Source organism: Bactrocera oleae, chromosome 6, assembly GCF_042242935.1.
Source record: "Bactrocera oleae isolate idBacOlea1 chromosome 6, idBacOlea1, whole genome shotgun sequence".
NCBI classification, from domain to species: Eukaryota; Metazoa; Arthropoda; class Insecta; order Diptera; family Tephritidae; genus Bactrocera; species Bactrocera oleae.
The window spans coordinates 58831728-58847076 of NC_091540.1; the positions used below are offsets into that span (position 1 = coordinate 58831728).

Here is a 15349-nt window from a genome sequence, read left to right on the forward strand (position 1 = left end):
AAATATACGTAAACAAATCTTAAAAATAGTTTTAAAAAATTTAAAAATAAAATGTATACCAGAAACCCATTTCCAGTACCCTTAAACCTTATTGTAACTACTCTAACGGATGTTCCTACAGGCTACTTGTAAACATTTGAGTAAATTTTTTTGTCAGCGCAAACATTAAAGTGGCTCAGAAGATTATTAGTTTTATATAGATAAGCGTTTCTAATGAAAAAATTTTAATTTATTTGCGATACACTTTATAATAGACGCGAATTTCGATAACAAACTGGTTGAAAAAGTGTTCGCAATTAAAATATATTAAAGCGTAAATCACTATTTGTTGTTGGTATTTACTAATGTTATCTTTACAAAATATTATTTAAAAAATATGGTTTTTTTTGTAGTTAATGCGCATTATTTTTAGAAACACTGAGATTTACTTTTTACTTAAAAAAAATGTTTTATTTATTATTAATTATGCTTATTATTAACGATGATATATAAAATATAAATGAAATTTTAATGTTTTATTTATTTATTTTGTTTTTGTTAAACTATGACTTATTTCTTTACATTTTTTTGTTTTATATTTAATGTAATTAATTATTTAGTAAAGAAAAATATTTTTTTTTTTTATTATTTATTAAAAATTGGTACATTATATTACAGGTTTATTTCATAAAATATTATTTGTTGTTCTTATATTTTTAAATTTTTTTGGATGAATCTAAGCACCATTTATATTGTATATCCAAACAAAAACTGCTCAAATTCCTCAAAACAAAAATTAAATAAAAATGTTTGGTTAATGTCATTACTTATTTATGGAATATAATAATTATATTTTTTTAATCATATATAGTGTAAATTAGTAATTGTTGTTATTTATTAGGAAATGTTAAATTTTTACGAATTTATTTCTTGATTTTTATTTAATTATTATTATTTATTAATATTTTTTTAAAATTATTATTTTTTTTAATTATTTTTTTTTTAATTATTTGTTTTTTTTTTAATTATTTGTGTTTTAATCATTATTTATTTTATAAATACTTTTATATTATCTCTTGTTATTTTTATATTTTTTTCTTTAATTTTATTTATTGCAGATTATTACATTATAATAAAATTATTATTTTATATTATATTTCTATTCATTATTTTTTATGAATCAAAGTTATGAAATTACTAAAATTTTTTTGTGTTAAATTATGACTTATTTACCAAAATTTTATATCTTTATACATAAGTTATATATGTATATTTGTTTCATTATATTTAATGTAAATTATTTTTTAATAAATATCTGTATTTTTTTATAATAAGTTAAAATTTTTTTGTATAATTACTATTATTTATTAAAAAAGTTAAGCCTAAAAATATTTTTTTTATTAATAATGAAATTTAATGAATGATTTGTTATATAGGATTTTTCAATTAGAAATATTTAAAAAAAAATCGAAAAATTTATATATAAATATTTTTTTTATTTCCCTCTTCAGTTTAAGTAATTTTCTTAGTAAAAATTAAATTGTAAATTCTGCCACACTTATAAAACAACTTAACTGTAACCAACCAATAAATTGACTACTTTTCTCTGCTCGTTGCAGACCCACCAAATGCGGGCCGTCTCGAGCCCTTCCCTCACAGATGCTCTACAGGAGGAGCTCAACTACGCTTCCGTTGGTCCTGCTGCCGCTACAGCCGTATTTAATACACATACACAAGATTCCGGTACCTCCGGTGAGTCCACACCGACAATGGTCACGGCAGCAAATAATAACCAAAGCAACAGCAGTACCAGCAGCAGCTGCAACAACAACAGCGGCCGACCATTGGGAAGCCTGCCGAGTAGTCAAAGTGTAGGCGTGTTGCAAAAATTCAAACGCACACTCACCAATTTCAATAAGCCGACGCAGCAGCAGCAGCAACAACAACAACAACAGCCGCAACATATAACAAGCAGCAATAGCACACAAGCTCTCGCCATGACCAACTCAATGTCGACTACAAGCGCCACCATAGCGGGTGGTGGTAGTGCCGGTGGCATCAATGCGATTGCCGGTGAACATCAATCCGATCAATCCACGGCGAATGTCGCGCTCGAGGGTACAGCGGGCAAATACCGTTTTGGTCCGCTTATATGGCGTTCATCGAAAGAGCGTCGCAAGACGAAGTACAATCGTCGTGATAAGTGCAATAGCGGGGACTCGGGCATACAAATCGAACTGGACAATGATGAACAATTCTCGCGCATTATGCTGCCAGCGAATTGTATTGGCGGTGGTGGGGGTGTCGGTAATGTCAGTGCGACAACTTCGAATGCGACGGTCTCGGCGACATCGACACAATGCATTGCGAAGGGGAAGGTAAGTGTCAATAGTGTGTGTTTGTTGTTGATGGGCTGCTAAAATGAGCTCTGGAGAACAGTATGGAAGAAGCAATTTGTGGTTGAGTGGAAATTCAGATCATTTCGGTTAGATAAAGCTAAGTGTCTATACCCTTGGAAATTATTTAAAAACGGCTTTCCGGGGTTCAACGAAGACTATTCTAAAGATAAGTGAGCAAACATTTTCATTAATATTCTCCTAATATTCTCTCTAATACTATAGACACAGAAGTAACCCACAGAGAAAATATCTGTCTGTAATAGAGACAAGTACGGTTCAAAAAGTCCGTTGCAAATTGACAAAACGTCTTGTGCCTGTCACATATTTATTGAATAATATCAATATGGTCCGGGTGATCAGGAATGCAGCCGAAGTGAACGATGATTTCGGAATACCTCTTTCTGGGACTGTTTAGGAATAAGACCCAAGTACTTCACTTATACGACAGGGCCACTTCATAGTCATAAAATTCTTTAGCAATACTGAAAAACCTTAAATATAAAGTTCTCTTCGATATTTAAATTGAATGAATCGTTATAATATATAGACCTTAAAAACTAAATCTTATTAGGAGCTTTTTTTTAGATCAGAAAAACATTCAGACATCGGCTGGTGAAGTTAGATCATAATTAAAGCAACGAGTTTTTGTCATACCCTCGACTACCGCGACTACCCCTTGAATAAATATGTAAATTAGCAAGTATGCTAGTAACTGCAGGCAGTAAAAATTCCCTTAGGTGAATACGGAGTCTTTTGAGATGACGAGACTAATTTTAAATGCCATTTTTTTGTCCCATGTGGCACGCAGCGAGCAACCAACAACCAGGCTTCATTCCTCGACTCACTTTTCCCAGCGTATATCGCTTTAATTGGTATTTAATTAACCGGATTCTCTATTCTGTTCAAGGTCACGCAGAAAATGCGGACAGTGCGACGCGCCAACTCAGCCAAAGCCACCAGCATCACAAATCAGTCGGCAACAGCAGCCGTCAATGCCAAAGCAAAGATACTTAAACGCATGGAAATTCACGGTGGCAGCATCGAACGCGAGGCGCCCGAGTCGCTACCAGCGCGCTCGCTAAGTCAACCCAACGGCTTGGATACGTGCGGCATTGGCGGCCGAACAACTGGCGGTAAGTCACACACAAAGGACGAAATTAATTCGAGCAATTTGTCTGAAGTGGAGTTGATTGCGCGATGCTGACGCTTTGATTTCTTTCTTACAGATATGGAAGACAGTGATAGCGATAGCATAACCTCACATGAAGAAGGTAAGTTAAGCAGTCAGTACGTGTGTTGATTTTCGTCTATTTGTTATGCAAGCAGTGACATAACCGACGCGATGACAGCACAATTAAATTCAATTAAAGTCGGAATACACTTTCGACTGTCTGCGATTTTAATAAACAAGTAAACAACTTTGTAATGCGCTTACACTTAATTCCCTCACTTGCAGCGCCCAACTACTACCCTATTTACGCTGAAGTGTTGTACAGCTTCACGGCGGCCGGTCCCCAAGAGCTCGGTCTCGAACGTGGCACACTAATCGAAGTGCTGCGCAAAGAGGTCGGTCCCTGGTGGTTTGGACGCATACGCAAAGATGATAATAATACGCTAGTCGAAGAGATACTTGACCCCGAACTCGGTTGGTTTCCCAAGGAGTTCGTGCGCGTCATACAGTGCCCCAAAACGGATGTGTTCTTCCTTTCGCAAATGTCGACAAATGGCCCAACAGCGGCACAACAGCAAGCGCCAACAACAAAAAGTAGCAGTTTCAGAAAATTGACAAAAGCAAATACAACAACAACACCACCAGCAGAATCGACCACAACAACACCGCAATCATCAATAGTCACAATGACCGCCGACTCCACGGCTGAGTCCACAGTTGCTTGTGATTTGGATGCCACCATTGTGGATGAGAATAATGTGACGACCATTGTGATTGAATCGCCCTCGTATGCTAGCCTCGCCAATGCGCCCAGCAACACTCATTCTCCACCAGACGGTGGCGGGGGTAGTGGCGTCGTCGCAGCAGACTCTTCAAATCCTTCAAATGCGCTGGCTCCATCGCGCAGCATTAATGTGATACTCGACAGCGCGGATATGTTGCGTCGTAGCGCGGTCAAAGAGTTGCTCGACACCGAGGTTAACTACGTCAAATTGTTGGCCGCCATTTGTGAGGGGTGAGTGTTGCCAGATTTTATTTCCTTTTTTTTATTTTTACTAATGTCTGTTGTGCATTTCTCCTCCGCAGCTATTTGCCGGCAATGAGCAAGCGCATCGATATTTTTTCGCCAAATAGCATTCGTTTGATTTTCTCGAACATCACGGCGATCTACAAGTTTCAGCGTAAATTTCTCGAGGCTTTGCGTAAGGGCATCGAACAGAATCAAGTGGCTAAAGTTTTCTTGAAAATGGTAGGTTGACTTTCTTGAATGGCATAATAAAATATTTACTATTTTTTAATTATAGCACAAGGGTTTTCTCTGCTACTCGACATATTGCAACGCCTATCCACGTGCTCTCATAGAATTGGAGACTTATGATCGCATCAAGGATGCTAGAACTATTTTAGACAAGTAAGTAAAAATAAATTAAGTAAATTTTAAAATGTTTTCCCTGAAACGGGTACATAAAGTTTGTCAAAGGTTGTAACACTCAGAAAGAAACATCGGAGACGTGCCGAGCTGCGTTGAGTTTTGCCATGCGGTTCTGTCTGTATATACGTTAACTAGACCCTCAGTTTATGAGATACTGATCTGAAATTTTGCACACTCCTTTTTCACTTCAAGAAGCTGCTCAATTGTCGGAACATACACATAGCTGTAATACAAACTGAACGATCAAAATCAATCAATGTATGGAAACCTTTTTAATTGACGGTGTATCTTTATGAAATTTGGCATAGATTAGGTTTTTAGTAGTTTTTGAAAAAGACCTTTTTTCATATTGACTAAAGCTTTTAAAATTTTTAATATTTCAAAATGATATTGCAAATATTCGATAAAATCGCAATACTAACAATTATTAATAAAAAAATATGTTTTTTTAAGAACGCAGTATTTTAGGTTAGTGGATTTCATAGCTACTTGATATCTGTTTTAAAATGGTATAAACATGGAAATATTTAACTTGGTCTCCATAAATCAATTAGTATTTACGACGCGAAAGGTTTGTCTGACGATTTTTACTTTATCATAAACAGAAGTATTTGAGTGACACAAAGTATTCAGTGCGAGTCATCTATTCACTTCTGTTAATAACGATAGCACGGAAAAAGTCAAAAAAACAGTCGTGAAAATCGTAGTGTTTGACATTAAAGAGATAACAGAGAAACTCAACATCTCTTTTGAATCGACTCAAAACCTTTCAGTGAATGTAATAATGCGCCGAAACCGCAAAAACCAATATTTGCTAAAGGCACCGAGTATGGATCAGGTGTACCCTATATTAGCTCAGGAGCCTATTTTGAAGACAATAAAATGTTTTTGTCAGTCCGATTCAAATTTGATCAGATAATAAATATAATTTTTATAATAGTCTTAAAACGGCTGCAGCCACCTCAATAAAAGCTTACATTTTCTACAAAATGTAGTACCCGTCAGAATAATGTTGATGTTTTTGAGGTTAGGGCAGGATTACCCATATTTATTTTGGTACCCAAATTGTTTAGCAGCAGATTGAAATAAATTGAGTATAAAGCTTAATACCTATATTTTTAACAAATTGTGAGACAATAAAAATCGAGTCAAAAATTTTTTATCCTAAATGTATTTCTTACTAGATTGAATAAGATTACCAAATTTTCTACAGCTCAAACTCCTAACTTGGAGATAAATTCCTGAACTTTCCTTTGAAGTTTATTTGAGTTTATTTACTTTTAAACATATATATATATATTTAACATTATCTTTTACTTATTTCAGTTGCCGCGAAACAGAGAATCTTGCTGAGCTTCCACTCTCCGCACATCTCTTGGCACCCGTACAGCGTATCTGCCGCTATCCGCTACACCTCAGTGAAATACTCAAGGGGGCAGCCAAATGTGGTGAAATGCCCGAGCATGAGTTGGGCGAGTACGAGCAAATAGATGTCAGTCAATTGGATATACCCGATACATATGAGAAAATCGATTTAGCATTGGAGGCAATGCGTGGCATTACAGAGGCGGTGAATGAAGGTGAGTACTCCACGAATTTGTAAACTGATTTATATATGTTTGTTTTAAAATTTCCTACCACTTTCTTGTAGGCAAACGACACAGCGAGACAATTGCGCGACATCAGGCGAGTTTCCAGAACTTCAAGGGCCCACCACTGCATCTGCACAGCACGCGCTTCTTCCTGCAAATCGACGCCACGCGTCAAAAGCAAAATCTCTGGAACAGCAGCTGCACGCTCTTTCTCTTCGACAACCAGCTGATTTACTGCAAGCGCGACATCATCAAACGCAGTCACTTCATTTACAAGGGACGCATCTTTCTCGATCGCTGCCGCGTGGTGAATGTGCGCGATGGCAAAATGTTCGGCCACAATATACGCAACTCGCTGCGCATCTACTGTGAGGCGCGTGACAAGTGGTTCGATTTCAGCTTCCGCTCGGCAAATCGCAAGCATCGCTTCCTCAGCACGTTGGCGTTGGAGCGGCAATTTGGCGGCAAAGCTTTTTATGTCTCCGAAATGACCGGTTTCGAGTATGCATACGATGAGCGCGACTACTCGGATCAATCCGATTACGAGTTGCCCGAGTGCGAAAACAGTAACAGCAGCGGTGGTGGTGGTAATAGCACCGCCGTAGCCGGAGCTGGTGCTGGTTTGTCTGGCGCAACGCGTCACTGGTCCATGGCGGATGTGAGCACAGCAAATGCAGGCGGCGCTTCGGCAACCAGCGGCGATAGTTCGGTGCCGGAATCGCCAGTAAAGCACAAATACTGTGACACTCTGCCGAAGAAATCGCAAACACGTGATGCTTGTGGCGGCAGCGGCACGGTAAGCGAATGTCAGACGGGCTCACTGGGACGCCGACGTTTGGGTAATTGGTTCCGCAAACCGAAGAGCAGCAATTCAACGCCAAATCACTCGCCCACGCATAAGGCCAACGAGCTGTCGGCGAGTCTGGTGGGCGGCAGTGAGAATAATATATCGATTAATTTGGGTAGCGGTAATTATATATCGTCGGGCTCGTCGGCATGAATTTTAGGGTGTGAGTCAATAAAAAAAAATTTAAAAATTAAAATAAACAATTTTTAATAAATGCAATTACACGTAGCGCGCATTTTACGGCAACCGTGCGAGCACACATACATACGTAGAGTTGTTATATAATCAAAAATGCAAATATTGGAATGAAATGCAAGCGAAATTTCGCGTACCCACTGTGCAACTATGTATTTGTTCTATAAAAGTCAATTATGTATGCAAATACAGGTGATTGCTTTTGTTATTGTTTAAATATTTATAAAAAAAATTTGCAAAAAAAAAATACTTCTTCAAAGCGAAGTGATTTTATTACACGACACAAGCAGCGCGAAATTTCAATAAAAATGTGGTGTTGATTTCCAAAAATTTTACAATTAAAAAAAAAACTAAAATAAAAAAAATTGTAAAATTATATGGCAACCATGCATAAAATAGTCAGCTCAAGTAGTAGTCATTATAAATAAACTTTACATTATTCAAAAATTGTTTGTGTATAGGTTTCGTTGTGTAGTGGTCACATGTGTATGAACGTATACTGTATAAGTGAAAATTTCCAAACATTGCGCTGAATATTTCAAAGCATTAGTAGAGTAAATTTTACAAATTTTCTAAATGAACGTCACTTTTATGCCAAACTGTACTCTACTACCCCGATTTCCTATATAAAATTGAAAGCCGTAGAAAATTTAAGCGAAAATAAATGACATTAAAAAAAATGAGTGTTAACATGAAAAAGCAATTGTTTAGCGAGAACAAAAACAAACGTTTATTGTTTAAATAGAAGTAGAAATGTAAGTGCACACACACATACATACATATACTATATATATAGATATACAAATATGCAATAAAAAAGTGCACACATACATATACCAAACACAAAACCACAGTTACAGTTATGTATTATGGCATATTATTGAAGGAAAGTACTAAAACAAAAATAAAAAATACAAAAATAAAAACAGCAACTCAACAACAGTTACAACGCCGATGCGAATTGTATTAAATTTGTTTAACGTTAAAGTTCGTTATTAAAAAACGTTTAATTTAATGAAAAAAAAATTAAATTAAAAATACTCGGCGTTCAAAGCCAAACATTATTTTATGAAAGTATTTTATAAATAAATTTATATTTTATAAAACAAAAAATTAAAAGGTTTTATAAAATATTGTAAATACAAGAAAAAAAAGCTGTATACATAGAAGAAAGCGTTGTTTGTATATTAACCTAAGTGTAAGTTATGCAAATGTAATAGTTTTATTGTTAAAACAAAATATAATTTATAAAAAAAATTTAAAACTAAAAATAAAAAGTTAGAAATTGAAAAATAAAAAAAATTAAATATAAAAAATTAAAAATAAAAAATTAAAAATAAAAAAAATAATAAAAAATTTAAAATTAAAATATAAAAAAAATATTAAAATATAAACAATAAAAAATGAAAATTAAAATGAAAAATTAATAAATTATAGCCACTATACTCGAACCAATTTCGAAAACTAGAAAGTCTGTAACTGTAAAAGTAACAAATAACCAATTAATACACGTTATTATTATTTATTTATTATTTTATGTAAAAAAAAACTAATTTAACAATTTGCTGTTGTAATTTTTTATTAATTTTTAAGTTTTCGCTTAAGTTAAGTTGCTTATTAATAAAAATTAAAAAACATATACTCCCGCAATAAAACAAAAGACTTTTATTTATGCAAAAAAAAAATATTTTTAATTTATTTATATGAAAAAAAAATAATATTAAAAAGGTGTACGAACTTTAATTTAAATTATAAAAAATTTAATTTAAATTATTCAAACTACTAACGGTCTAAAACAGTAAACTATAGCCACTAGTGAATTTGATGAGAGCAAGAATTGAACACTAGCTATTAGCAAACAGCACAAAAAGGAGCAATATGCATACATACAAATAGCAAATACTTAACAAACACAAAAACAAAAATATTGAACCAAAAAAAATTTTCAACAAAAACCAAGTTTTTCAACAAAAAAAAAAATTCAACAAAAAAATTCACAAAAAAAAAATTTCACAAAAAATATATTTAACAAAAAAAAAATAATGACATAAACAACAACAATAAATCCACAGTTAAACAACAGCAAAAATTAACAATAATATAACGGTTAAGCGTATACGTTGCACTGCAAAACATTTTAACTGCGTTGCATCAAGCACACAACACACACACGCACGCATTTTTTTGCAGCAACAATTCGTTAAGCATTTGCAGCATTTTACAAAAATAAAAGGCAAAAAATAACAATAAATATAAATAAACCGTTAAGCCAATGAAACTCAATACAGCGCCACAATAGAGTAAATATTTGCAGCAATAATTAATGGAAAGGATTAAAAATAAAAACACAAAAACAAAAACAACAAATGCAACACGGCAACCTACCCACAGTATTTACTTAATTGTTAGAGGCAAAAATACACGCATATACTATAAGTATATAAATGAATAAGTATACCATATATATATACACACACACACACACACGCATATATGTATTTGGTAATAAATATTTGAAATGAAAATAATCTTTGCAATGGAAGAGAAGTGCTTACAAATCAGATTAGCATAAAAAGCGGCACGACAACAAAAATTTCAACTAAAAAATACGGTATACAGCATAAAATTGGAAACACTAAAATGTTTTCAAATTCTGAAACTTTTACACAAATTTAAAGGACCCTAATATTTTATTATTATTTATATATAATATTTTGCTGATTTTGGTTGGCTCTTTTTTTGAGATTAGACATAATTTTACTCAAATTTTTATTATGAAGTTAGGATATGTCTGCTTGAAAAGAGCAAGTAAAGACATTCGATAATGTTTTTGAAGAGAGGCATGAAAAATTGCAAACCATCGTTTAAGCTTGTAGGGCAAAAAGTTTTGATATAATAATGGAAAACCTTTTTTTTTAATGAAAATCTAGTTTGAGTTCTCCAGCTGAAGTAATGTATTTGTTGTAACAGTTCGCTTACATTTCAAAAACGGTTCGATAGTGTAAAATTTTTAGGCCTTCAAATCAGGCGTTTATTTCCAACTTGACTTTCTCTGTTGAATGAAATCTTTTTCCTTTCCACCTTTTGGGTCTAAGCAGGAAAATGAAAATAGTCAGTGTAAATCGAATCTTTCGGTCTTTCGTTGATGAGTTACGACGAAAATCAGCAAGCCTGTACTTGAACGTAGATATGCTGCCGCAGATTTGCCATAACAGACACTATTTGCTTTGCCTCAATCGTGTTTTTCCGCAGGAAACAATGTTTTATCAAAAAAGAGTACTAATTTTAGATAGAGCCTTTTTGCTTGCGTTGAGATCTCTTCGCCAGACAACTTACACTTTTATGTGTGGAAATAGTTCTGAAGTAACACTTTCGTATCGAAGATAATTCTTTTTATACTTTCCTTGTTAGTAAGGCTAAGGGTAGAGATATCACAGAACCTTTGAATCTCTGAAGTTGGATGCATTAACTAATATTTGACTAGCGGATAATATCAGCATCCCACGCAACCATTCGCCGATATCCCTTACAGCCTAGATCTTTTGGGGTCGTCCGAACTATACAAGCATCTCTCAGTCTCTTTCGAAAACTACCAGCGTCGATGCAAACGATCTTGTCAAGTCCCGACCTTCTGTACGATATTTTCGTCAAACATTATCTTTGGCACACAAAGAATAACTATTTTCATAACATTTGTACAAACTTATTTCAAGCTAAGCAACTTCCAGGATCAATAAGGACACTTTACTAAAACACAAGTAACTCTACAGTATATTAAAGCCTAAGGAAGAGTTATTTCGGCATCATTTCCGCAGCCATAAGACAGATCTCAAGATAATGCGACTTACCAAAGACACTGAATTTGAATTACTACTGATCGACCAACTCGTTTTCCTTTTACCCCTACCATAAGTTCATTAGATCTGCTATTATATAAATTAATTGAGTGTTAATTAAGCAAAAGATCAGAAAAACTGCTTGGAAAGCAATATTTATTATATTATAAGCAAAACGTTAGGATTTATCGAATTTAATTATAAATAGAATACAATGTAGACATTATGATGTCCATTAAGCAACTGATCGACAACAAGCTTATTGCAATTTTGTATACCTAAGTATGAATCAAATTAATTAATTAAGTGTTGTATTTGTAACACAAAATTCTTCAATGCCTTCGCTAAAACGCAGAAACCCGGTCGTCACCAGATTCAGACTTGAAATGAAAGCACTTTGTTACAAATACAACAAACTACTAAGCGCCAATGGCAGTTACTAAGAATTAATTAAAAAATTAAAAAAATTTATTTTAAGTTTAAGCAGCATTAGAAAAAATTTCAATTAAGCACTAATGAAAATTAACAAAAACGCCAACATTTAATAACTAATTTAAGCAATTCACTATAATATGTTAGTAGACCTATATGTATAGTTATACTTATATACTAAATTAATGTTTAAGTAGTTTTCTCTAGTTGACGTAATAAATTGTTATTTGAAGAAGAGTAATGAAAAGTAAATACTTAATGTAAGATTTTGAGCATGGAATATAGGATCCATGGTTGAAGAATTGTCTGAAGGATGTCTTAAACTACTGGCAAAAGTAATCTTCTTTCATACCAGAAGCTGTAACGCAACTTATTTGATAACTTTAGAGCCCCCTTTGCTGAAAGTAAACAATGCTTTCCAAGCGTCCACAAAATGCCTATTTTACTATAAGATCAAATTTGACGCGGACTGAAAAAAACAAAATTTTTAAGTACTCTAATACAAAACGAGTGAGGGAAGAAATCGGGGAAAATTCCTGCCGCGCCCCGACTTCTCATGGGGCGGGGTGGGGGAGGTGCGGTGCTCAGCAACAATTTTTTGCAAATTGTTTTCTTCACCAATTCACTACAAACATCATCTACTCGATGTCGATTTTGTAAAAGATTCAGCTCATCGAACATGCACACGCTGCATATCCAAAACACTAACCAAAATGTGTTGAGTCGATCCATAAGAGATGTTTAGATCCACTGCTTTCTCTCCGATGCCAACACGACCATTTTCAAGCACTGTTTCTTTAATTTTTTCAATGTTATCGTCATTATCCGAGATGGTTGGATGACTCCAATAATTACTCTAGTGCTAACCCTATATTTTACACACTGATACTGACAAAATACTAATGTTGAGTATAAAGAGTAAGTACGCAGTTATTTTAAGGGTCTTTACGACTTTCTCTCGCAAATCTTTCTTGTCATTAATTGAGTAATCGCTAAAATAGACTGCAAGCTAAATTTCTCTACACAAATTCAATGAAGAATACACCGATACACACACGCACACATTCAGTTGTAGAGAAATGTATGTATAGACATATATAAGTAGATCGCCGACTGATTGTAAGCAATTCTTAAAAATTAGTTGAAAAATTAGCAATACAAAAACAAAATATGCTCTCACCAACCATAGTTTCTGCTATTTACAGCCGTACATAAATACATATATACACACTTGAATATAAATATACATAGATATGTATACGTTATACTATAGGTTACTAAAACTTCTATATGCATATGTAATTATATAAAAAAATATGAAAAATGTATACATATATATATACGAACAAAGGATATGCCAAATAAAACGATAAAAATATTAAATAATTCACAATGTTGTTTTACTTCAAACAAACAATGGGAGGGTGGTTAGATTCATTTTTCCAACAGTCAACAATAAAAACTCCACAGCGCTATACAAAAATAGTTGGCAAATAAATATTTTATGCCACAATGGCTTACTAGCAAATTCGATTTTCCAATAGTGGGAACGGACTCGGATTTTACCATAACCGCCAACTCGGTAGCATTACTCAAAATTAATTTAAAAATATTTTCTGTCATTACAAAAATTTGGTTCACGGTTATGGAATCATTGATAGTGTTGCAGAACTTATTTAAATTTAATCTGACGTTAGATGACGTTAGCTAGTATTTATTTTTACCATCAAATAAAATTACAACTGTTACAACAGCAACAACTTTAATGAACTTAGGGCTTCGTTGAAATATTTAAAATAAAATATTAATGATTTTAGGACCAAACAAAAAATCAAGAGCCCTAAGTACGAAATGAAATAGAGTATACATGACAACATAACGTATACGAGATATTTAAAAATTAAGACGCACCCTTATAAATAGAATACAAAATGATAATATATTATATGTATGTTTATACAAGTACATTTCAGAATGCCACACAAAGCCGAACTGCATCAGCTATTTTAAAACAAAATATACGATAATATGTTTACATACATATGTATGTATGTACATTGTAAATATATAGTTATTCAACCGACGTAGAGGCTAGCGAATGACAACAAATAAAAGTAACTCCGTCATGCTTATGGCACTTTTAATAAGGCTGTTACAATTTTACTTACATATGTACAATAAGCATCACCCTTACTTCTTCATAGTTTACTTATGTATATGCCTACCATTTGTATGTAAGAGCAATCAAATCAAACTACTTACCAATTAATTTTTAAAACCATGCTGTTGCTCGAGCTCCCACAATGCCCAGCACATCGTAAGTGCTTGAATGTGCATACATATGTATGTATGTATATTACAGTTAGACATATGCACTGCGCCGCAACCGCGAGTGCATTTAACAAAAACACCTGACAATCAACAGGAATCTACAGGCAACGACTTGCACAACAAACTTATCTCACTTTACTCACTACACTTTGTTTTTATTGGAATTTATTGAACAACAGAGAAATTTACCGGCACATATTTGACAATAAATAAGCATAAATATAAACTCAAAACTTAATTTAGTTATTGAACTACAGCGAAATTTACCAGCACATGTTTGACAATAAATAATAATTAATATTAACTTAAAACTTAATTTAATTACACTTCTAAACACCTGCAATACGAAGCCTGCACGATCACTAGAACACGAGATGTGTAAGAGAACATAAACATTACAAGAATCAGGTGATATGTCAAAAACGATAATCAAAAGCGAAGCATTAAGACTTCAAATCGCGCTAAAAAAAAACAAATTTGCTACAAGGAATATTTCCATAAATGCCGCCACGCATTTGTACATATGTGTGGCTGTAGTATTTAAATATGTACAAGTATGTATATGTATACATTTATTGAGCAATGTTGGCACGCAAAAAGAAAATTAATGCAACAACAACAAACCAGGTAGAAATATTACAAATAAGAATGGGGAGAAAGAACAATGCGTTTCTGTTACGCTTAATATTACTTATTGCAAATATATAGAATATAATCTATCTCTCTATTCTACTTGTATGTAACTATGTATCAATTTATGCACATACTATATACTTAACATATGCTTTCATAGGTAAATTTACCGCATTGGAAATTTTTATTTGCCTAATTCGTGAAGTTCTTTTTAACCTTCTTGGCTTTTCAGTGAATTTCAGGCATATACTCGTATTTACATTAATACATATGCACCTACACACATATATACACAGATATATTATGTAGGTATATACAATTGCTGCCAAAGTATGTAATTGCTTCCGGTTTGATTTAATTTATTTTACTTATTTGTGCGAATTCCGCTCAGCCGCAACAAGCGGATGTGAATAAACTCACAAACCCGCAAAAATACAAAGGAATGAACGAAAACTTATACATACATACAAAAAGCATACAACTAATTCACACATACATGCAT

General features: G+C 33.4%; 1 protein-coding gene and 1 long non-coding RNA gene across 12 annotated transcripts in view; one reads left to right on the forward strand and one right to left on the reverse strand.

The window, feature by feature from the left end:
* RhoGEF3 (Rho guanine nucleotide exchange factor 3) overlaps positions 1 to 8641 on the forward strand; it is a 292834-nt gene extending 284193 nt beyond the window's left edge. For all 6 annotated transcript variants that reach the window (XM_036359399.2, XM_070111335.1, XM_070111337.1 and 3 more), the window contains 8 exons: positions 1599 to 2357; positions 3286 to 3511; positions 3605 to 3649; positions 3835 to 4564; positions 4636 to 4798; positions 4854 to 4960; positions 6308 to 6561; positions 6633 to 8641. In XM_036359399.2, coding sequence (XP_036215292.2) covers positions 1599 to 2357; positions 3286 to 3511; positions 3605 to 3649; positions 3835 to 4564; positions 4636 to 4798; positions 4854 to 4960; positions 6308 to 6561; positions 6633 to 7573 — 3225 coding nt within the window. In that variant the 3' untranslated portion in view covers positions 7574 to 8641. The remainder of the gene's footprint in view (positions 1 to 1598; positions 2358 to 3285; positions 3512 to 3604; positions 3650 to 3834; positions 4565 to 4635; positions 4799 to 4853; positions 4961 to 6307; positions 6562 to 6632) is intronic.
* LOC118680298 (uncharacterized) overlaps positions 1 to 14607 on the reverse strand; it is a 122782-nt gene extending 108175 nt beyond the window's left edge. For 2 of the 6 annotated variants that reach the window (XR_011396896.1, XR_011396899.1), the window contains exon 1: positions 14146 to 14604. This is a non-coding gene — a long non-coding RNA (uncharacterized lncRNA). Of the gene's footprint in view, positions 1 to 14145 lie in introns of all 6 variants that reach the window. The other 4 variants (XR_011396895.1, XR_011396897.1, XR_011396900.1 and 1 more) reach the window with 4 other exon arrangements.
* Between the last annotated feature and the right edge of the window lie 742 nt (positions 14608 to 15349).